The sequence below is a fragment of the Podarcis vaucheri genome, assembly GCF_965113315.1.
Source record: "Podarcis vaucheri genome assembly, chromosome: 14".
Lineage (NCBI taxonomy): Eukaryota > Metazoa > Chordata > Lepidosauria > Squamata > Lacertidae > Podarcis > Podarcis vaucheri.
Window position 1 is genome coordinate 26240753 of NC_138752.1, and position 24672 is coordinate 26265424.

Here is a 24672-nt window from a genome sequence, read left to right on the forward strand (position 1 = left end):
AATTATTATTTTTATTTTAAGCTGCAGCAACCTGCTTCCATCCTGGCGGAAGTGGTGCCTGGGCCCTTTTGCACATTCTCAGCATGTCCCAAAATGTCTCCCAGTGCCTAACAAATTCAAACCCCCTCTTCCCAACATCTCATCCATGCATTGTCTGGCTGGCCCTGCGTGTGGAACAGGTAGCATTTCAGAGAAAGCCACCTTGAAGGTCCTGTCTTTCAGGTCCCCCTTCCCCTTCCAAGCAATCTAATTTGGGTTTTCAGGATCGCCAGGAACATAATCTGCCAGCATTGAAATATCTTCACTGCCTTCAACATTTCGAGGCACAATTCAAACTGTAAGATGTAACCTCCCCAAAAATATCCAACCCACCTTGGGAGCAGGTTATCTGAGGATTGCTTGTTTCCCTTCCAAGTGGCAAGGGGATCCCCACGAAAGGGGACCACAGGACCAAATAAAATACCTTTCTTTTGACGTGGCCCATGCTGTCATCCAGGGGGCAACCACGAATGAGGCCCTGCACTTCAGTCAGCTCCATGATGTCCGCCGGTGGTGAGGGAGCATCATCAGAGAGCGGGGTCATCAGGGACTCCAGTTCATGAGAGTTGGAGGGGGCCACAGGAAGGGACGGTGTTTGCCGGCTCCGGTGATAGTAGGTGTGGTTCCCGGCTGCTTGGGAAACCAGGCCTGCCACAGACTCCCTGCAGGAGTGAATGAACAAAAGACTAAGCGCTCACCAACCAGTAACGAAACTTCCCCCGCAGCTCAATGAATGCTGGAGATTTCCCAGCAGACTGAACCAGTGCTAGGTATAGGACTCATTCTTGGCCAATAGCAGCAAGTTATTAAGTCACCAATTGCTGATTTATTTGCTGCGGGATGATATACAGAACAGAAAGCTACCTTAAACAGAGTTTGACCCCTGGTCCATCTAGGTCAGCTGTTTTTGGACTACAACTCCCATCATCCCTAGCTAGATGCAGCCAGGGACAGCACCTGAGACCTTTACTTTCAAAAACTGCGACACTGCCTTCCTAATTTCAGCAAGGCAGCTGTGTTAGTCAGCCAATACAAAAAACATATGCTATGGTACACTTTAGGGTTGTAGCTACTTTTGTATTATACTGAGATTATCCTGCTACGTGTGTCCATGACAATGCTTTCTCTAGCACCATAGGAAACAGTCTTTGACTGAGTCGGACTATTGGCACATCTCGCTCACTGCTATCTGCACTGACTGGCAGTGGTCCTCCAGGGCTTCGGACAAAAGACACAGAACAGAGGCTGCGATACAGATATGGCAGGCTCATGGCCGAACGGACAGGCTTCAGTTTGCTCTGATGTACTTTGGGCCAAGGCGAGGCAGAAACCTACCTTGGCTTGTTGTTGCGAAAGCTGGCGCACATGCAGAAGAGGACACACAGCAAGCCTAGGCAGATTCCCACGATGATCCCCGTGACAGAGTGAACGTCCAGCATATCTGAGGGACACAGGAGAGCAGTCAAAGAGAAGAGGGTGATGCCGCGGCCTGCCAAGGCAAACCCCACCTTGCATTGTGTGCGCTGCTGTGTGTACCTGAGAACTTCTCCTGCAAGGTCTGCACATCCTTAACGTTGGAGTATGGCCCTGACCCGACCACCGTCTTGGCTCCCATCTTGAAGAAATACCGGGTGTCGCTCTCCAACCCATGGACTTCGGTGCTGAACGTATTGCCTGAGCAAGAGAGCAAACCCAGCAGGTGCTCAAGTGTTGCAGACTGGTTAAAAACACAGCGGATGTTCTGTGGCTCCCATGTAGTAGTAGTAGTAGTAGTAGTAGTAGTAGTAGTAGTAGTAATAATAATAATAATAATAATAATAATAATAATAATAATAATATATTATTATTATTATTTATACCCCGCACACTCTGGGCAGCTTCCAACAAAAGATTAAAAATGCATCAAAACATCAGTCATTAAAAACTTCCCTAAACAGGGCTGCCTTCAGATGTCTTCTAAACGTCAGACGGCTGTTTATTTCTTTGACTTTGGGTGGGAGGGCGTTCCACAGGGCGGGCGCCACCACTGAGAAGGCCCTCTGCCTGGTTCCCTATAACTTCGCTTCTTGCAGTGTGGGAACTGCTGAAGACCCTTGGCGCTGGACCCCAGTGTGGAGACGCTCCTTCAGGTATACTGGGCCAAGGCTGAGGAAGACTGCTTCTTCTTCAAACACACACAGGGGTGGGGAAACACTCAGTCCAATTTCATGTGGGTGGCAAAGAGGGGAGAGGGGGTGGCAGAAGAAGAGAAAGACCTATTTACCGCCATCCCTGCTCACCCTGGCATGTTGCCCCTGGCAGACGACTCCTGAGGGAAAATTGAACAACGAAACAACTCCCATACTCCTGCGCAAAAGTTTCCTCTGTGCATTTTTTTTACCTTCTTTTGTCAGTAGAGTCCACATCTCATCAGGTTGAGTGTGGTTGGCGTTGTAGAGGATGAGGTACTCCACGATGATGCCGTTTGGCTCAGAGGGGGGGCACCAGTGGACCTGGACGGCATATGGGTTGATGGGGTGCAGCCGCAAGTCGGAGGGAGGTGTTGACGGCCCTGCAGGAAGGGGAGGACAGAACGCAAAAAGGGAGAAGGGGGTTTATCGGGCAACCGTTAAGGCAGCCATCGCCAGATGTCAGGGACTGGGCAGAGGAGGTACGGTAGAGACCGCCTCCCCAGCCTGACGCTTCCAGAGAAGAAGAAAGCAGTTCAGAATTACAACAGGGTTTTGAGGGAGATCACAGCTCAGAGGCGGATGAGGGGGAAAGCTGGGAAATAATGGGAGAGGAGGAGGAAGAAGCACTAGGGGGGCGACAGCTGACAGACACAGCGTATTTACAAAGCATTCCAGACACCCTCCCAAACCTGGCGAGCCTTGAAAGTAGGAGATCAAAGAGCTCAAAGGCAGAGGGCACTTGTCAGCACCTGTAGTGATGGCACGTGAAGGGAGGGAGGGAGGGGGTGGAGACTCACGCGAAGCAAAGCCATTATCCAAGAGGCTGCATTTCTCAGCCTCTCTGTGTGAATATTGAATAAAAAGCAGTTGGTAAGAACTTTTCCTTGTCTTATCCATTCCTGGCAACCTGCCATGGGGGGTTGGATCCTGTGCTGCCTAACACCAACCTGCTATGTCCCTCATCTAGAACCCTGGGGAGCCACTGCCATAGTGATCTTCTTGAACCTTGGGTCCCCACATGTTGATGGGCTATAACTCCTGTCTTCCCTGACCTTTAGCTAAGGTGCCTGTAGATGTTGGGAGTTGGACTCCAACAACCACTAGGGACTTCAAGGTTGAAGAAGGGTACTGGTGCAGATAATGCTCAGCTAGAAGGACCAATGATCAGTGGCAAAGCATGTACCATATTTTTTGCTCTATAGAACACACTTTTTCCCCTCCAAAAATTAAGGGGGAAAGTGTGTGCGTCCTATAGAGCGAATGCAGGCTCCTTGGCTTCAGCGATAGCAACGCGAAGCCTCCGAAGCACAGAGGGAGAGCTCCCTCCGCACTTCGGAGGCTTAGCGTTGCTTTCACTGAAGCCTGGAGAGCGAGAGTGTGCACCGACCCCTCTCGCTTTCCAGGCTTCAGGGATAGCTGCCTGAAGCCTTCGGAGCACAGCGTGAGTTCCCGCTGCGCTCCGCAGGCTTTGGGTTCCTTTTTGCTGAAGCCGGGAGAGCAAGACTCTCCCGGCTTCAGCAGAGAAGGGGGAGCTGCGCAGCACCCCTTCAGCCAAGCGGGAGGAGAAATGGAAGGGGCTCCATTTCTCCTGCCACTTCGCTGAAGGGGCGCTGAGCAGAGAGGAGGAGATTATTATTTTTCTTGTTCTCCCCCTCTAAAACAAGGTGTGTCCTATGGTCCGGTGCATCCTATAGAGCGAAAAATATGGTACTTTGTATGCACTAGGTTCTAGGTTCAATCCCTGGTGCCTCCTGGTAGGGCTGTAATGTCAGTGCATACATTACAGAGCTAAGTGGATCAACAGTCTGTTGGTATAAGGCTGCTTCCTGTGAGACTCAGTAGAAAACCAACTTTATGGCTGGCTTCAGCCTTCCCCAACCTGGTGCCCCCTGGATGTTTGGGACTTCAAGTGCCATCAGCACCACCAGCCAGCATGGCTGTCCAATGACAAGGCCCACGGGAGCACATTGGGATTTTTCACTCTTAATTTGGATTTTTTTCTGGTCGAGGCTGCTGTTTCATCTTCGTGTTTTATTTTTATTTATTTCACAAAATTTATATTCTGCATGATTCTATTTAAAAAGCCAAACCTCTCAAAGTGGTTAACAAAAAGAATAAAACAATAAATAACTATTTAAAACCTTTAAGAATAATTAAAATCAACGATAAGCTAAAAACCAAATTAAAACACATGTCAATGTTCTGCATGTGTGGATAGGCTTGCAAAAAAAATATGTTATGAGCAGGCATCAAAAAGAGTACAGCGAAGTCACCTGACTGTTGTCAATAGGTAGTGAGTTCCAAAGTATGAGTTCTAACACACTGAAAAATTGATTTCTTTGCAGAGCAAATATTAGTTATTGTCGTAAATTTTTATTTGCTTTTGCCTGTATTGGAGATTTCTATCTTTACTGAGAATTTCTTCAAACGAACAGCAGAATATTTTCGATTAAGCAGTTATAGGGGCTAAAAACTTACATTTAAAACTCTCAGTCTGAAAACTAAGCACTGCAAGAACCTGGATAAGAACCCAAGCCATTTTGCTGCTTGAGGCAAAGGGAAAGGTGGAGCCTCCTCTGTTCCCATCATTCCACATGCAGAAGCCAAGGAAATGGCAGCTGAATGTGACAGTGGAGGTTGAACACAGCAGCAGCCTTCCGTTTGTCTAATCCTCTTTTAAAGCCAACTAAATTGGTGGCCATCACTGTCTCCTGTGGGACAGAGAGCCACAATTTAACTATGAGCTGTGTAAAGAAGCCACTGGTCCCAGGGTTGGGAGAGAAGCAGCCATCGGTCTAGGCAGGTGATATGCCCAGCTCTGTTCTGCCCAACACCTTTTCCGTCACTGCCTCCATCCCTCATCTGCTGTCTGAGACTCTGCCTAACGCTGCCTTGCTTTGCCTAACGATAGGGCCGGCCCTTCATGGAACACATATGCTATTGTTCAGTTAGGTAAGGTAGCCTGCACTCCCCCATCCGAATCTTTCACCCAAAACCTTTTTATTTATTTATCAAGCACTCTGTTGTGTACTCACTGTCTGGAAGGGTGAACCATTCCACTGCATTCCCGAATGGCCCATCGACGCCGACGCCATTTGACTGCACGGCAAATTCGTATCTGGTGAACGGCTTCAGCCCACTGATGAGGATGTCTTCGTCAGAGCTATGGAAGGAAGAATGCCCACAAGGGAGAAAATATTATGACGCCATCTGCAATCTGTGTACCCCCGTAAGGAGACTGGCAGCTGTCAAAACAGAAGAGATGGCAGGTCTTGTGGTTTCATAGTGCTTCACTTGATATTTGAGATTCTTACCTAACAGCAGCCCCACTTGAAGCAAAGAATTCATTCAGAGAAGTCATGGGCTTCTCTGTGATAGGACAGGAAACTGATGGATGCAGAACTCACTGGCCTTAATGCTGATCCATGGATTGCCAATACAGTATATGGTTTATTAAGTCATGGATTATGTACAGGGCTGGAGAACTTCAGGCCCAGAGGCTGAATGTGGTCCTTCAAGGCTTTCCTCAGTCCACACCTCCCCTCATCAGCCCTGCTTTGCACCCTCCTTGAATGTTTTTGCCTTGCTGGAATGTGTCCTTGAACTCCCATTAGGTGTCTTGCCTGCTTGGATAGAGAGCAGGGAGGACAGTAAGAGTCTGTATAGAAACTAGCCTAGTGTACAAAGATAACATGCACATTCATTGCCCCTTCTCATGAGTCACAGCAGAAGCTGCCAATAATGGGCCATCTCCGTACATCTCAACCTACCTGTCCTTTAATATGAACTTTAAAAAAAGTTTTTATTAAATTTTTTCTTGTGTTACAAAACAAGGAAAAAGTACATAGAGCGTCTCCGCTTTCAAGTCATAAAGTCTTTTTACAGTTCATTTACATTCAGTATGAAACATTATTGTCATAGACATTGTGCAGTTGGGGGGAAAGAGAGGGGAGGGAGAGAGATGGGGGTGGGGAATATGATCTTTCATTCTGTTGCACAGTATTTGTGTAGGGTTTTTGTGTCAGCATCATGTGGATGGGTCCTTTATATATTTATTCATTTTTATTGGCTTTATGAGAGATAATAGGATACAAAGCTTGCTTGGTTGTGTTCGGTTGGTTGCAGTATGGTTTGTTTTTATGTGTGGGGGGGTTGTCGGATCAGACTGGCCAAATTGTTTCATATGCTGTTGGGGATGGGGGATAGGTCTTGTTGGGTTGTATGTGTGATAAAGGGGAGCTACACTGGGGTGAAAGCATCCTCCTTTGCTTCTCCCTGGGCCAGTTTAAGTTTGTTGGCTAACTTTTTTCCAAGATCATCTGTTCAGGCAAATTCACATGTGCAATTATCTTCTGGGACACAGCTGGCTGCAGTGTGCAAGAGAGCTTTCTAAACATTAAGAAGAGCTTGCTGGATCAGGCCAATGGCCCATCTAGTCCAGAATCCTGTTCTCACAGTAGCCAATCAGACAGATAGATAGATAAACTTTTTCCGCATTAGCCAACGGCCATAGCAACATAAAACAAGCAATATATACAGTGGTACCTCAGGTTAAGTACTTAATTCGTTCCGGAGGTCCGTTCTTAACCTGAAACTGTTCTTAACCCGAGGTACCACTTTAGCTAATGGGGCCTACTGCTGCTGCCGCACCATGATTTCTGTTCTCATCCTGAAGCAAAGTTCTTAACCTGAAGCACTATTTCTGGGTTAGCGGAGTCTGTAACCTGAAGCGTATGTAACCTGAGGTACCACTGTACAATTAAAAAGACAACAATGGGTAAAAAGGACAATCAAATGATCAAGTTTATCGTTCAGATTGTGGCCCTTAATCTCATTGCACCCTCGATAAACCTAGCAACCTTTGCTGTTGTCTGATCATTTTGATCTGATAACAGAAAGAACAATGTGGCCGCAGATGGGCGGCCTGGGATGGTAAGTAGGAGTGGGGTGATGATCTCATTCCTCAGATCTTTATAAAGGGGACAGGACAGGAGAACATGAGCCACTGTTTCCAGATTGCCAATCAGATGCCTGTGGGAAACCCGGGCACAAGTGCCCTCTCCCCTCCTGTCGTCTTCAGCAGCTGGTATGCAGAAGCAGTACTGCCTCCAACCATAGAGGCAGAGCATAGCCATCACGGCTAGTAGCCATTGATAGCATCGCCCCATTGATTCTGAGTGACCAGTTTCAGTCTGGCTGGCAGACAGCAGTCTTAAACACTCTTCAGAAACTGGGCGTTGCTCCCCAAACCCTCATAACTATGGGCCTGGGCCAAGCTACATCCGTGGTTAGGCAAAGAATCATGGACATAGAGAGACAACAGGACTGTACAAGGGTCCCCGATTATAAAATCATAGAAAACGGGAGATACGTAGCCGCTCCAGCAACATATCTCTATTTCCTCACATCCAGAAACGCAAGAAGGGCTTTTACTCTTGCTAGAAGCTCGGCCTTGCCCTCACCGATTCTGGGAGGCTCCTATAGACGGGTCCCATACACATGGAGACTTTGCGCCTGGCCATTGGGGGAAATAGGAAGCCTCAAACATATATATTTTTAGATGTCCTTTTTATGTTGAGATTCGTAGAGACACCATTGATCCTTTGCTTAAGAGGCTCGCCGATCTTTCAGACAAGTCTAAACTTAATTTTCTCCAAGATCATAAGACAACCTGGCTGGTAGCCAGATTCTGCGCCCAGATTTGTAGGCACATCCTCTAGAATAAAATAGCTTACTAGGGAAATGCTGAAGTTGCCCTTTGGGGTGCCTCAGGGTCAATTTTTTATGGTAGCCCAAATCTCAGTTGTACAGGTGTATGTACCGTATTTTTCGTCCCATAGGACACACCTAGTTTTTTGGGGGGGAATAAAGGGGGGAAATTCCTTTATTTTCCCCCCAAAACCAGGTTGGGGAAACCAAACCAGGTTGTGCAACAGCGGTATGGCTGCGCTCCGCCTCCCCGCTGTCCCCCGTGCTTGTGGGGCTGGCGCTGGGGAGAAGCGCACTTCTCCTCAGCGCCAGCCTCCAAACCAGATCGGGGAACAGCGGGATGGCGGCGCTGCACCTCCCCGCTGTCCCCCAAGCTTGTGGGGCTGGCCGATGTCTGCCCGAAGCGTGGGGTGCTCTGCTTCAGCGTGCCCAGCGCTCCGTGCAGCAGGCTGCTATCTGCAGCCTAGGGAGCCCTGCGGGAACTCCCGCAGGGCTCCCCAGGCTGCAGATATCTGCCCAGCGCGAGGGGCACTCTGCTTCAGGGCGCCCGCACGCCGAACGGCAGGCTGCTATCTGCAGCCTAGGGAGCCCTGCGGGAACTCCCGCGGGTTCCCCAGGCTTGCTGATAGCTTCCTGAAGCCTGGAGAGCAAGAGGGGTAGGTGCGCACCGACCCCTTTCGCTCTCCAAGCTTCAGCGAAAGCCTGTATTCGCCCCATAGGACGCACACAGATTTCCCCTTAATTTTTGGAGGGGGAAAAGTATGTTCTATAGTGCGAAAAATACGGTATATATCTCAATTTTATCCATTGATAGCCTTATTCTTCATGGATTTGCCCATGAAGCCTTCCAAATTAGTGGCCATCACTGCCTCCTGTGGGGAAGAGTCACTTTCACCCGTCCTCTTTCTTTGCAGCAGCACCCCATATGCAGACTGCACGGGTGCTCAGTCACCCTCTTTTGTGCGTGTAAATCTTTATTGGTTTACAATACAAACATACAACAAAAATAGGTGTAACAAAGTTAAATACAGAAGTAAATAACGAAAAGAAGGGGGAAACCTCACGACATAAAAACAAAAACTTTTTTTTTAAAGAACAAGGAAAAAGGAAAAAAAGAAAAAACCCAAGAATTTCATATCTATCAAATAAAATTATTTTGCAAGAAACTTCCAGTTGTTCTCGTTATACTTCTTCTATTGTCATGGCATTATCACACAGTTTTTATATCCTTTTTCTTACATTCCACTTTGATGTTTATTTCATTTATCTATTGCTCACAAGTATCATTCCAGTTCTGCTAAGATGGTATCACTTTTACAATATAATCTTATATATTCCTTAAATATTTTCCATTCTTCATGTGTTTTCTGGTTTAAGGCTCCCCTGACTTTTCCCATTAGCTTTGCTAGTCACCCTCTTACCTTGTGTAGTAAGTCACAAGCGAGGCGTTTTTCAGCCCCCAGGGACTGAACCGCACGGTGTAATTGACGATTTTCACCGTTGTGAAATCCGGCTTCTTCCACCTCAACCAAATTGACGTGGAGCTGTTGGATTCCACGTAGACGTGAGCCGGGGGCAGTGGTGGGCCCTTCTGAAGCGGAGGGTCTGAAAGGATGATCAAGAGAAGAGAAGATATGTACAATCAGGTGGAGGGAGGATGACTCCTAGACCAGCTTGCAAAGGAACAACAGCGGAAATTACAGAGGAACGAGGCAGGGCGAAATGTTGTGGTCAGATGAGCCACAGAACGTGGGAGACGTCAAATGGGGCTGACTTGAGCTGTGGTCCATAAGAACCTCAGGAGAACATGCTAGATCAGGCCAAGAGCCCATCTAATTCAGCATCCTGTTCTCACAGCTGCCAGCCCAAAAAGCCTATGAAACAAACAAGCAGGACCTGAGCACAAGAGCTCTTTTCCCTCTTGTGGTGTCTGGCAACTGGCATTCAGGAGCATGACTGCCTCCGACCATGGAAGCAGAGCATAGCCTTCTCCTTCATGAACTTGTCCAACCCTCTTTTAAAGCCATTCAAGTTGGGGGCCACCACTGCCTCCTATGGAAGCACCTTTCATAGTCTATGCTCTGCTTGAAGACGTCATTTCTTTTAACGGTCCTGGGTTGTCCAATATTTGGCTTCATTGGATGTCCACAAGTTCTAGGGTTAGGAGAGGAGAAAAACCTTTCTCCTTTTTCCATGCCGTGCAAACTGCATCTAAAGGGAATTTTTAAATATTTAATGTTTTCTTGTTTTTGTTGTTGTTTTTAAATACTGTGGAACCTCGATTGTCGGACATTTCGGCTTTCGAATGCCGACAACCCAGAAGTGAATGCTCCCATTTTCGAACAAGCCTCGGAAGTCGAATGGCTTCCAAGGCGCGTTTCTCCATTTTTTCAGTGGATTTTGCCAACTGTCCATTGAACCTCGGTTGTCGGACGTTTTGGAAGTCTAACGGTCTTCTGGAACGGTTTACGTTCAGTAACCGAGGTTCCACTGTATTCTGTTGGGAGCAACCCAGTTAGATGGTTGGCATATACATAATGAGTTGTTGTTGTTGTTGTTGTTGTTGTTGTTGTTGTTCTTAAACAACTTCCATCGTGTCATCTTTTACCCATCTTTTCTCTCATCTAAAAGTCCGCAATACTGCAATGTTTCCTCATAGGGGAGTTTTCCCATCCCCTCAGGGCTGGATTTAGGTTTGATGAGGCCCTAAGCTATTGAAGGTAATGGGGCCCTTTATATGTCCAGCTGTCCTTTGTCAACAACAAATTGTCGCTATTTCTTGTGTTGAATATATGCTATATGGTAATTGATAGACCTAATAGGTCCATACACAACTCAAAACACTGTTGCTGTATGTAGGTTTTATTTTATTTGTTTTTTATCTTATATTTTGGAATCGTACATCCAGGTTTTTTCCCTTTAAATTTTTTGGGGGGCACCAAGAGAGTGGGGCCCTAAGCTATAGCTTGTTTAGCTTATACGTGAATCCAACACTGCATTCCCTTGATCATTTTGGCTGCCCTTGTCTTAACACCTGGAGGCACCAGGTTGGCAAAGGCTGCCCTATCATATTGCTTTGTGGGAAAGCCATCCATAAACATGAGCCAGGAGTCAAAGCCTTGCAACAGCAGCAGCAGCAGCATCTACCTGCTACGGTTACAGACGCCCTCTCGGTCCTTCCCTTCCAAACTGCCGCGTAGCCATCTTCATGCTTGTTGAACGCCACCAGCTTCACTTCGTAGAGTCTCCCAGGAACTGGAGAGAATAAGCAGAGGAATGGAAGAGTGGGTCAAGCAACGAAAAGAGCAGCCTGGCTTAGAAGAGCAAAATCATGGCTACCATCTCCATTTCAGCAAAGGGCCGTATCCAACATTCTCTCTTCGCCATGGGAGGAACTCTTGGGCTAGCAGATGGAAGAGTTTGAAGGAATCCAATGGAACAATTGCACTAGTGGAAGCTTGTTGCACAACAGCTGGTTCATGCAGCACAATCCATTACACAACCATCTGTGGTAATGAGCCAGCACAAGTATGCTGCTAAGTGACTTCAACTTAGCACTGCACTAGATACAACCCATTCATAATAATTAAATGTGTGCCTCACATAGCAAGAGGTTTGCAAGACGAGGCAAAAGTTCTGCCTAGTCCAGCATCTCTGTTTCTGACGGTGGAGAGACAAACGAGTTTGGGAAGCAGAGCGAGAAGGCAAACTCTCCCCTTTCTCATTTGGCATAGTTTTAGTGGCATTCTGCTGTTCTAGTCCAGACTTCCCCAGCCTGTTGTTCTCTAGAAGTTTTGGACAACACCTCCTATTACTCTTTCTTAAACCACCTGTGCCTTGTGTCCCGTGGACTTATTTTGGTGATCCTGAGTTCTATAATTAACAGGTGTGTCTTTTTAAAACAAAGAAGATAATAAATCAGAGAAAACTCCAAAAACTGAAAAGCAAGAAACAAGGGCAATTAGCAGCAAAAATCTGGATAGTTTAGTTTGGTTTAATGGTCAGAGTGCCAGACTAAGACAAGGGTTCAAATACCCAATTAACCATGAAGGTCACTGAGGGGCCTTGGGCCAATCACAGTCTCTCATAATTGTATTCAACTAACTTTTACTTATAGGAGACCCACTGAAATAAACGACTCTAACTTAGGCCCATTAATTTCAATGGGTCTATTCTAAGTAAAAGCTGACTTAGGACCACTAATTTTGAATTTCAATGGGTCTATTCTAAGTAAAAGTTAGGTTGAACGCAACCCTCAGACCATAACCTATTTCACAGGCATGTTGTGAGGATAAAAAGGGCAAGGAGGGTAAGTGTGTACGCCCCCTTGAGTTCCTTAGAAGAAAAGTGGGGCATAAATGTAATGAATACATTTAAAATTAAGAGAAAAACTTGGCGTCCCAAATCCATCTCCCTTTGCCCAACTAGAATCAAGTGCCGGGTGAGTCTTTAGTAACCTCCTCCAGGCAATTGTCCTTTGGCATTTCATCAGTATGGGGGGTTGTACAGCGACTCTACTCCACGCTCCCATTGACCCCACCTCTTGAATAGAGCGAACCAGGAACAGGCTGTTTAAGCATTTTATTGGATGCTGCCAAAATATAAATAGGGCATTTTTTTAACCCATTAAATGAGTGCATGGACCTGCTATATTGCTGAAGGCCATCCAGGGCAGACCATGGCCTTGCGAAACTTTCTGGCAATGTGAATTCTGTGTTACCGCCAGATGCAGCCACCCTTGTTGGCTGTGCTGCAATCCAAGCTCCAGAGAGAGCAAGCCAAGAGGGCTGTTCCAAAGCTCGCCTGCTTCTTTCTTCGCCCCTCTTTTGTAAGATCTGCTTATTCAAGGGAACTGCTTGAGCATCTCAAAGTTTACAAATAGAGGGAAAATGAGGCAATTCTCTCTTTGGACACCCAGCTCCTTGTTCCTCCCCAAATGGCCTCCCCCCCCCCCCCACCTCTTGTTGGTTTCATTGACGAAGCTCTGCTAATTAAGGATGTGCCTATTCAGGGCCTGCTGTGGAGAAGATGGCCAGCTCCTTTCGCCACCACAATACGGCCTGTACAAAAGCACTTTTTGGCTGTGCCAGTGTATCACTCTTCTTTTGATTGTGCAAGTGTGTATGGAGGGGGGGCAAGTGGTGCCACTCCCCCCCCCCACAAGGAAAAGCACATGGATGGCAAGGATCAGAAAAGCCTTACACTTGTGCAACACACATTTGCATCTGGAAGAGAGAGAAAACATTTTAGCTCCTTTTTTCTTCTTTTTTTGCCGGCCTCCCTAAGAACGCCGCAGCAAAAAGGCTTTTTTGTCTGCTCTGAAAATCTTGGCAGCAGGCAGAACAGAGTCAGCCTGGAGATGGTCCAAACTGCAGAGTGGCTGTGTGTGTGTGTGTTGGTTGAGGAGTGTCTCAGCATTGAGCAAAGGCTTAAAAGAGGGACCCACAGCTAAACATCTCCCCACACAGGGTGCCCTCTCCCTCCAGTCACAGCCCAAATGTAATGGAGGTAGACCTCAGGCCTGGTTCAGGCAACGGCGCATGGAAGAAATGTTCTATGGTTGTTAGACAACCGCCAACTCAACTTCCTCCTCTTTCAGGCATGGATTTCTACCTACCCAATCCATAGCACGACAAACTGTACAACTGAGGTTGTATCCAACTAACGCCACATTTGCACCATGTTTTTAAAGCACTATGAGATGCCAGTTTAAACAGTCATGGCTTCCCCCAAAGAATTCTGGGAGCTGTAGATTGTTACGGGTGTTGAGGGTTGTTAAGAGATCCCAAATTCCCCCCAAAGAGCTACAGTTCTTAGAGTGGCTTAACAATATATCCCTCTGGGAATTGCAGTTCTGTGGAGAGGAATAGGGGCCTCCTAACAGCCCTCAGCACCCTTTTAAAAACGACACCTGCCAGAATTCTTTGGGGAAACCAGGACTGTTGGAAGTAGTTATTGTGATGTTTTCAGTGTCTGGTGCAAATGTGGTCTAAGTGCTACTTAGATCAGGGACGCAATCTGGTAATCTTTGGTAGTATAGAGCCCTGAGTGAGGCCAGCATTTTGCACACCCAAGTGGATCTTCTCAATTATAGATCTTCTCAGTTTTGCACCCCCTCGGCTCAGCGCCCTGGGCGCCTGCACCACCCTAAATTAAACTCTGTCTTACAGGGCCTGTAAGACAGAGTTGTTCTGCCTGGCCTTTGGCTTGGAGCCAATTTGATTCCCTCCCCCTCTTTCTTTTTCCTTCTCCTCCTGTGATGAGGCTGTATTCTAATATTTTAATGTTTCAATATTTTAATGTTGTATTTTAATCTTGTTTTTCAAGTTATATTCATTCAATTTGTTTTTATTATTGCTTGTTAGCCGCCCTGAGCCCGGCCTTGGCTGGGGAGGGTGGGGTATAAATAAAAAAATATTATTATTATTAAATCTGGCACGGTTCAGGGCAGGCAAGTTGAAAGTATTAGGCATGCCTACTAATTTTAATGGGTCTACTCTGAATAAGACTAGCATCGGATACAACCTTCGGAATTATGCTAGCATGGCTAATGCAGGGAATTTCGGTTAGTGATTTTATTTATTTACTTCATAAAATTTATACACTGCTTGATTGCAAAAAAAAACCTGCAAGTGGTTCTAGTGCCTGGAAGAAGTCCTGTTTCCTCTACCCACAGCTATCTAGATTCCTCCTTCTCCTGACTCCATGGCCTACTCTTCCCAAATTTTCAGAATCTCCCCCCTTCCTCACAATTCTCTACCTCTGGACTAGCCTTTGTCAAATCAAGTGCTCTCCAGATTTTTCTGACTACAGCTCCCTTCAGTCCCAGCCCGCACAGAATTGTAGCCCCAAACATCTGGAAGGGCAACAGGTTAGGGGAGCTCTGTCTAAACCCTGTCTTGAAATGTCAGCATATGAGATGGCCCTCACCAGCAGTGCATGCCATTTATTTTATTCATTTAACAAAATGCGTATACTGCATAACTGTAAGGAAACCTCTAAGCAGCTTACCAAAAAAAAAAAAAAACATTAAAATTATTGGTAAAAACAGGTATTTAAGAACATTCAGGATGGTTAAAATCAGCAGGAACTCAGAAGAAATGAGATTTAACGTCTTATGTATCTGGAAGTTTGCAAAAGTTGGCTTAAGTAACCAGCTGGAAAAGCTGTATTTCTTTGGCATGGCATTTAGAATAAGGTTGGAGAACCTTTCACCCTGTTGAGGGCCACATTCCTTTCAGGTTAGTCTGTTGAGGGCCGCAAGCCAGCAGAGGGTGGAGCCAATGGGGCACTTGCTTTTCTCTCTCATCCTGCCTCTCTGTTTTCTCCTTCCTTGCTACCCACACGAAATCAGGTTGAGCAGCACGGCCCTCAGGCTGCAGGCTGATCACCCAAGTTTTAGAAAATTTGGGTCCACACAGATCAGAGAATGTTCTCATTGGTGGGCTCCATGCCACAGACAACCTCCATGGCCAGTTCACGGGAACAAGCAGGGCACAGGAAACCTTTTCCGAGAGCCAGCGTGGTATAGTGGTTAGAGTGTCAGAGACCTGGATTCAAATCCCCACTTGGCCACTAAAGCTCACTGGGTGATTTTGGGGGGCCAGTCCCTGCCTCCTGACCTAACCTACCTCACAGGGTTGTTGTGAGGATTAAAGGGAGGAGGAGGAGAACCACGTACGCCACCTTGACATCCTTGGACAAAAAAGGGTGGGGTATAATTTCAACAAACAAATGAACTTACTTAACTCTGTCAGTTCATGCTGCTTGACCTTCTTCTTCAGCTTTATTGGCCCAACATCCCAAGCACCATCCCCCGGACCTTCGGAGAGGTTCTCCTCACTCGTCTCCTCTGTGGCCACTTCGCGGTAGTAAAGTTTGTAGCCTGAAATCTGGGCGTGGTTAGCTGGAGGTTGCCAACTCACCAGCAGGGACTCCATTTTCGCTCGGACTTTTAACTCAGTTGGGGCAAATGGAACTAGGGGAAGCAAAGAAGAAACATCAACAGTGGTTGCCTCAAGAATCAAGGTGCTAGGTTTTGTTTGTTTGTTTGTTTTTGGTGTATAAAGCCCTACTCAACTTGGGACCAGGAAACCTGAAGGATTGTCTCACCCCTTATACACCCCAGCTGCTCTGCAGGTGAGTACCTTGTGTAGATACTGTCTTATCAGAAGGCCCACTCCACACAATACAGGAATTGGGTCTTAAGCGTTGTGGCACCTTTGGAATTCGATCCCTTAACCCATTAGAAAGGCGCCGACTCTGTTGTCTTTTTTGGTTCCTGCCAAAAACCTTCCTCCTTCAACAAGCCTTTCAAGTAGAGCTCTCTCCCAGTCTGTATCTGTACTGGAATTGTTTTAATTGCTTTTGTTGTTATTTTATCAGCTTTTTGTTTGATGCCCATGGCTCCTTTGAGAGGAAAGCAGGGTGTAAATTATAATAATAATAAATCTGCTGTTCTCGGCTCCTTAGAGGAAGATTAGGATAAAAATACAAGAAGGTACCATACAGGGTTGTACTAAATCAGGGTACGCAGGGCGATACTCTCCAGATGTTTTGGAAAACAACTTTCCTCATCCCCAACCATTGACCAAGATGGCTGGAGCCAATGGGAGCCAGAGCCCAACAACACAGGGGGCACCAGGTTTCCCAGTGCCTCCCCCACTCTGTTAAACAGTTTGCCTCGGCCAACTGCCACCCGTGCTGCTTGCTCACTCACTTGCCACCTGTTCCTGGAGTTGTTGTGGTCACGAACTGCTGCGTGATGACAGCCTTACATTTTTATTTATATAGGAAGAAAACACTCTGGATCCATTCTGATGAAGGGTGGTACATATACATTTAAAATCAAATAAAGGAATCAGCATTTCATTGCCACCTTGATCTCAGGCTTGCTCCCCTTGGCTATTATGCTTCCTACCTTTGATTAAAGCTTCCACGTACTTATCTTGGATCCGAATTCCATTTGCAGACACAAAACTCTCCATGTCCTACTAAGCCCTGAGAACAGCGGACATGATCCTCATGGGCAGTGGGCTGACCTACCATGAGTTTGGTTGTCTCTGTCCGGGGTACGGTGCTGTGTCCATTCTGAAGGGGCCCCATAGCCCACGCTTGTACTCGCTGCAATGCGCACTTTGTAGACTTTATTAGGGTGCAGGCCGTGAAGAGTGAGTTGGGTCTCATTCACACCAACCTCGGTTGAGGAAATCAGATCTGTTAGAAAAACAGAGCCCAACATGCTGAATCTAACATGCTGATGAGTGCTAGAGAATTCCACCAGAAACAGAAATGGGAGCAGAAATTGCCACAGTTCACATGCGCATCTGAGGTCAGGAACAGAAATAACATCAGTGAGTACAAGCTATTGTTTTACGTAAATAATTATGTTACTTTCTGCACTGTTTTTGATGTTTCCCTTCCACTGAATTTGATTGTGAAATTAATTACATTAGTTTTGGTCAGTGCTATTTTTCTTGAAAAGTAGGTGCTGGTACTCAGTACCCCCTGAAAAAAAGCACTGGTTTTGGTCAAAGCTTAGAGTGAGAAAACAACACCAGTTTTGCTAGAAGCTGAACTGTAGCAGAATGGAAACAGCACTGATTGTGATGAACCCAGGACAAGGTGAAAATCACTGCTTCACTACATCCCTAATCATGCCCCAGTTTCTGGCACCAGAACCATCTCTTCCTTACCTTCCTTGAGGGGAGCATAGTCAATTTTGTACTTGGTGATTCTGCCATTGCTGAGTTCCGGAAGGAGAGGCAGCCAAGTCACCTTGATGTCCATCGGTGTTGTGCTGGAAAGAGACAGCTGAGGAGCTGCACTGGGAACTGGGGAGTGAAAGGATAAAAGCGATGACTCCACCTCGTCACAAAGGAAATGAGCAAAACACCCATTTGGTGGGTGAAAACACACACACACATTTGAACCTGGAGGGCTTCATTGATTGGCTGCAGATTGGTTTCCAGGCTCAATTTGAAGTGTTTGTTTTGACCTTTAAAGCCTTAAATGGCCCAGAACCCCACAGCACCTTAGGAACCACCTCTCCCCACATGAACCTACATAGACCCTGTGTTCATCACCTGAGGGCCTTCTTTGTGTGCCGCCCTCACAGGGAAGCAACACAAGGACAGGCCTTTTTAGTGGTGTCTCCCGAACTATGAAACACTATCCCCAAAGAGATATGCTTGGCACTATCATTACAAACTTCTAGGCACCAGGCAAAGACATTCCTGTTCACCCAAGAATTTGAATCTTAACTGGATAATAGGGTGTGATTTATACCCAAGTCTGTATTGATGTTCATCTTCAGTAGGACAGGATAGGGGCTGACCATTTTATGTTCTTGCAAGATGAGCACTTTTCGTTAATTTATGTTCTTTTATTTATTTATTTATTTCAAATTTTGTTTTATGCCCGCTTTTATAATTTTAAGTTTCTTTGAGACATTTTGGTAGCAGGTGACAAATAACTGTAATAATAAATAATAAAGATAATAAATAAGAGAACATTAGGAATCACACTCTGCAATTCACTTAGCCAACCTATTTCCTCTGGGAATGGAAATCTGGCTGTTTTCATTTCATGAAGATGTGTTTTCTAACACCAATGCAAAGAGACATTTCCAAGGGGGAAGGGTGGAGATACCAGAACACCAGGACAGCACAGCATGAGAACCGCCAAGCTGAACTGATCTCAGGGCAATTTCTTTATTTTTGAAAATGCACCCGCATGCTGTGTCATATCAACAGGTTGCCTAAATGGCACAGAGATGGCTACTAGCCACAGTGCCTAAGTTAGACCATGGCAGCCTGCCTCTAAATACCAATTGTTAGGAACCACAAATGGGAAGAGTGTTGTCGCACTCAATATCCTGCTTTTGGGCCACCTGTGAGAACAGAATGCTGACCAGACAGGCCATTTAGAATTTAAATGTCTCACTGTTGTACCTAGCAAAGAAGGGGGGAATGCTGAACAAATTTGTCTCCTTTAAAATTACAGTATTTTGTCTTCCGGTCTGCTGCGGAGGGAATGGTGGCGTGCTCCGTGTCATCTGAGTAAAGGATGACACAGTTCTGGCTTTCAGGGCTCCGGGGGTAAACGTCAGGGCTAGGCAACCCCCCCCCCAAAAAACCCCACAGGCAAGTGGGGATTCTAGGGGTCCAGCAGAGTGTGTGAACTCGCCTTAAACCCAGCTCTCCCCGACGCAGCTTTTGCAAGGGGGGGAGGGAAGGCTTGAGTCAGCAAATTGTGTTAACCTCATCTAATTACAAACACAAATGAAGGTCACCCCTTCAGTTCAAAATACTTCTCACTGCTACACACACACACACACACATATAACGGGGCCCACTGTGTGATTTATTTATTTCAGGAAGCATGGGGGTGGGGAACAGTCCCTTCCCCTCCAAGTCTACGAACCATCCTCCAGTGTCTGTACGTTGATGGAAGAGGAGGTTCGGCTGGCTCCGAGCTGCGAATACGCCACCACATAAAAAACATAGTTGGTGCTGGGCTCCAGATCTTTGACCTGGAACTCTGTCGTGTCGTTATTCACTGCGAACTGGTACTCCACGTTGTCAGCGCCTAGAGAGGGTACACAACGCTGTCAGACAAAAAAGAAGAAAAGAGGGGGGGGGAAACGTGTTTTGTCCTGTCTTCAGAGCGGCTTCTTGCAAGCAGCTCGCAGAAAAGGTCCAGTGCGCCTTTCACGGCACGCAGTTTGGTTTTTAAGCAAATGCTGGGGCTGTTCCCACCTTTTCAACACAATCAGGGTTTCAAACCCACATTTCTGGCAACGAGTTAGGTGACAACTGCACCAAACATTGAAAGCGCTATTACACAGTCATGGCTTCTCCCAAAGACTCCTGGGACTTGCAGTGTGTTGAGAGTTTTAAGAATATGTTAAGAGAGTTGTTATGAGACAGCTACTCCTCTCATAGCGCTACAGTTCCCATAGTGGTTTTTAGCAACAATTCCCTCTTTTCAGGGCTACATCCATCCCCTTCATACATCCTTCATACTGTGCTTTTTATTTATTTTTTATTTTTATTTTTACAGTCATAATCACAAATAAATAAGAATAAAAATGTGCACCCCACCACCAAGACCATTCCATTGCAACTATCCAACCTCCCAAAATTTCAACACCTCTTGGGATGGTTTGACCCCTTTCCATTTTAATAGTACAAATTCTACAAACACCCTCCATATCTCCCTAAAATCATTTCTCCTGCATGGTCCCCATCCTACCTTAATGGCACGTGTTAATTTATCATTGATAGTTATATCCCACACCTTTTTATACCATTCTTCCATTTTATATTCTGCTTGCCTTGCCACTTCCTAGCTATCATAATTCGTGCAGCTGTCAATAAATTTGTGAGCAAGTCCTTCAAGAGGAGGAGGAGGGAAGGACTTCTTACTGAGCTTTGACCTCAGCAATGACCTCCTCCCAGAGCTGCAATTCCCAAGGGTTCTGTGCAAAGAGGGACTGACTGTTAAACCACTCTGAAAATTGTAGCTCTGTGAAGGGAACAGGGGTCTGTGAAGAACTCTCAGGAGCCTTAACAAACTATAGCTCCCATAATTCTTGGGGGAGGGAGCCATGACTTCTTGAACTGGAATACATGTGCTTTAAATTTATGGTGCGGGTATGGCCTAAAGAACAATGGGGCAGTCAATTCTGCGCCAATTAACTTCACTGCGAGAAGCCAAGTTACAGGGAACCAGGCAGAGGGCCTTCTCGGTAATGGCGCCTTCCCTGTGGAACACCCTCCCACCAGATGTCAAAGAGAATAACAACTACCAGGCTTTCAGAAGACATCTGAAGGCAGCCCTGTTTCGAGAAGCTTTTAATGTTTGATGTATTATAGTATTTTAATATTCTTTTGGAAGCCGCCCAGAGTGGCTGGGGAAGCCCAGCCAGATGGGTGGGGTATAAATAATAAATTATTATTATTAAATTATTATTACAGCTGAAACAGAAACTCAGACTTTTAAGAGAGGCCCAAACAGCATTAGAAGGCTAGCTAGTGTGACCTTCAAGTCGGAGGAAGCCAGGAGGCCACCTGCCCAACAACAACAACAACTATTATTATTATTATTATTATTATTATTATTATTATTATTACTCCGCCCATCTGGCTGGGTTTCCCCAGCAATTCTGGGTGACTTTCAACAGAACATAAAAAACAGAATAAAACTTCAAACATTAAAAACTTCTCTAAACAGGGCTGCCTTCAGATATCTTCTAAAAGTCGATATGCCATGATACAAACGATGATGATAAAGCAACCATTCAAGGGACATACCCGAAGCCTTTTGGTAATGGAGTGAGAAGCCAATGATCCGCTCGCTGTTGAACTCTGGACGTTCCCAGGATACCAAGACAGTCGTGCTGGAGAGAGAACTGGCAGCCACCCTCTTAGGGGCGCTGGGCAAACCTTCCCTCACGATCACCACCAGCCTGGCCCCAGCACACGCCATGCCCAGGTGATTCTCTGCCACGCACTGGTAATAGCCGGCGTCGTCCAGCCCGATCTGGTTGATCACCAGGGTGCCGCTACTTTGCATCTTCACCCGCCCTTTGGACAAGAGAGGCTCTCCGTTCTTCATCCAGTGGATGCTGGGGGACGGCTCCCCTTCTGCTTTGCACACAAACCTGGCAGTACTGGCACGCGTCCGAGAAATGGTCTCTGGAGCCTGGGAGATGACAGGGGGAGCTTAAGAGGCAGAAGAAGAAAATTAGCTTCTAAAGGTTAGGAAAGGGGCTATTTCATTTAGAGGAAAGGCAAGGGAGAAGTGACACGATAGAGCAGCATAAAATCATGAATGGTGATGGATAACACTAGAACCCAGGGACAGCCAATGAAGCTGAAAGTTGGAAGACTCAGGGCAGGCAAATTAATGGAGGATAAGCCTATGAGTTGCTACTCGTTCTCCACTGTCAGAGTCAGTATGCCTCTCAGTATCAGCTGCTGCGAATCCCAAGGAGGGAGAGAATGTTGCGCTTGAGACTTGCTTAAGGGCTTCTCATAAGAAAGGTTGACTGGGGCTCATGAGAGTTGTAGCCCAAAACATCAGGAAAACACCCAGTTGGGGAAAGTTGTCCTAGCCCAGGCTAACCAAAACCATTTCTTCTAGTCCTTCCTGCTGGAATAGATACAGGGGCCTGGAAGTGGTGTGTGGGCCCCATAAGCAAGCAGGGGAGACCTTGGTTCATGCAGATTCCCAGCATTCAACTTTGCAAGGACCCAGAAATAAGAGCCCCAAAATACTGAGGCAGTTTTTACAACATAAAGAGCACAGGAAGGTGGAACTTACAGCTTTGAGCTTCTAAGTCCTTCACAGTGCAGTGTTGAATTTTATTTGAAGAAAGCTTTTTATCATGTATTTTGTGTTTTTATCTAGCATTTTTATGTTGTGAACCACCCTGAGATCTTCAGATGAAGGGCAGAATACAATTTTTTAATAATAATAATAATAATAATCTGAGCCAGACACAATGGTCCATATAGCTCAGCATTGCCCATAAATGTAAAGGTAAAGGGACCCCTGACCATTAGGTCCAGTCGTGGCCGACTCTGGTATTGCGGCACTCATCTCGCCTTATTGGCCGAGGGAGCCGGTGTACAGCTTCCAGGTCATGTGGCCAGCATGACTAAGCCACTTCTGGTGAACCAGAGCAGCGCACGGAAACGCTGTTTACCTTCCCGCCACAGTGGTACCTATTTATCTACTTGCACTTTGACGTGCTTTCGAACTGCTAGGTGGGCAGGAGCAGGGACCGACCAACGGGAGCTCACCCCGTCGCGGGGATTCGAACCACCGACCTTCTGATAAGCAAGTCCTGGGCTCTGTGGTTTAACCCACAGCGCCAACCGCTTCCCTCAGCATTGCCCATACTGGCTGGCAAAGTCTCTCTAGGTAGGATTTCAGGCCTGATTTTCTCCCAGCCCTACCTGGAGATCTTAGGGATTGAACCTGAGACCTTCTACATGCAAAGCAGATGCTCCACCGAGCTACAGTCTACGACAGCACAGAACTGGTATATTCTCTGTTCTCACCAAGAACTCTGAGCTCAGCTGCAGCGGTTACAAACTGCCTGGTCTGGGGTTTATTGGCACGGCAGACATAGATCCCTGAGTGATGGAGCTGGGCATGAGGAATCAAGAGGTTGGTGCGTCCCAGCACAATCACATCTGTGGAAATAGGGTCCCCATCTGCAAAGGAACAACAAGGCATCAAATTCTTAAGGAAGATAATGGGGGGGGGAGAGAAACCCTGCACATTATCATCTTAAAAGTGCATCGCTCTGGCAGGATCATGATCTTAACATTTCAGACTTTGGAGCAGACGTTTTGCACTCAGTTTTGAGAACCTTATATTTCTGCTATAATTAAGCACCAAGTTTGCAAGGAGTCATTCTAATTTCCAGCGGATTGTTTAGAGCAGCCAAAGAAAGACTGTACAGTCGTGTCCCCTATGGAATCCGGAGACACACTGAACTGGAATGTATGAAGACCAGCGGATGTATGCTTGTGTCCTTGATGAATTAGAAGAAAAGGGAAGGGTGTTGCAATTTTACATCAAAATTGGTTTCTCTTATGGCACGGAGGTGGTGGTGGTGGGGAACCTTTTTCAGGGCAAGGTCCACATTTTCTTCTGGTCAACCTTCGGTGTGGGGTACATGCCAGAGGTGAACAGGGCCAGAGCGAAAGGGATCAGAACAATGAATGCAAACTTTACCTTTGTAAATTTGGCTAGTTTCTACACACACACATCTATATCTTCAGTGCTTTTTTGGTTAAAAAATGAGGTGCAAGTACTCATGCCTTGTTAAGAATGGAAGAAGAGCCTGCTGGATCAGACCAAGGGTCTATCTAGTACAGTATCCTTTTTCTCTTTTTTAAAAATATAATTTTTATTAAATTTTCTGTTTTACAATTTAAAGTACTCCTTTTTACATACTTAAGATATCAATGACTTCCATGGTTCATTTTACATATCATAAATCCCTCCATATTTTACAAAAATTTATACTGTTCAGTATTCCATTACTACATCCATCAAAACTTATTTGCACTGTTGAATTTATCTTAATGCAGACAGTGTTTTCAGCTGTACCGAGTTATTTCCCATATATTCCCATATATTCAATAAATGTTTTCCAATCTCCTCTAAACATATGTTCTTCTTGTTCTCTTATTCTATAAGTTATGTCTGCAAGCCGTGCATATTCTATCAACTTAAGTTGCCATTCTTCTTTGGTTGGGATCTCGCTCATTTTCCTTTTTGGGGCTAACAAAAGACAGGCATACATAAATAACCTTTTTTGACACCTGGGAATTTCAGGCTGAATTATCCCCAACAGAAAGGACTCGGGGGGGGGGGTTGGGAGGGAAGTACTTTTAAACATTTTTTTCAATTCATTATGGATCATTTTCCAACACCCTTTCACAAGTCCACCACATATGAAAGAATGATCCCTCTAGCTCTTTGTACAGCATCCTGTTTCTCAGCCAGATGCCTGTGAGAAAACCACAAGCAGGACCCGAACTCTCCCCTCCCATGGTTTCCAGGAACTGGCATTCAGAAGCATTACTGCCTCCGACCATAGGGGCAGAGCATAGCCATCGTGGCTAGAAGGCATCGATAGCCCTCTCCTTTAGGAATTTGCCCAATCCTCTTCAGAAGCCATCCAGGTTGGTGGCCATCACTGCCTCCTGTGGGAGGTGTTAGGATATAG

At 46.1% G+C, this 24672-nt stretch overlaps 1 protein-coding gene across 2 annotated transcripts in view; it reads right to left on the minus strand.

Annotated features, from left to right (window-relative positions):
- IGDCC4 (immunoglobulin superfamily DCC subclass member 4) overlaps positions 1–24672 on the minus strand; it is a 78585-nt gene that overhangs the window by 14798 nt on the left and 39115 nt on the right. For both annotated transcript variants that reach the window (XM_082198314.1, XM_082198313.1), the window contains exons 6-18: positions 22991–23146; positions 21236–21646; positions 19344–19508; positions 17615–17752; positions 16965–17135; positions 15664–15897; positions 11067–11174; positions 9341–9524; positions 5246–5373; positions 2420–2590; positions 1576–1713; positions 1375–1480; positions 464–701 (exon numbers count right to left, since the gene is read on the minus strand). In XM_082198314.1, the coding sequence (XP_082054440.1) occupies positions 464–701; positions 1375–1480; positions 1576–1713; positions 2420–2590; positions 5246–5373; positions 9341–9524; positions 11067–11174; positions 15664–15897; positions 16965–17135; positions 17615–17752; positions 19344–19508; positions 21236–21646; positions 22991–23146 (2348 nt within the window). The remainder of the gene's footprint in view (positions 1–463; positions 702–1374; positions 1481–1575; positions 1714–2419; positions 2591–5245; positions 5374–9340; positions 9525–11066; positions 11175–15663; positions 15898–16964; positions 17136–17614; positions 17753–19343; positions 19509–21235; positions 21647–22990; positions 23147–24672) is intronic.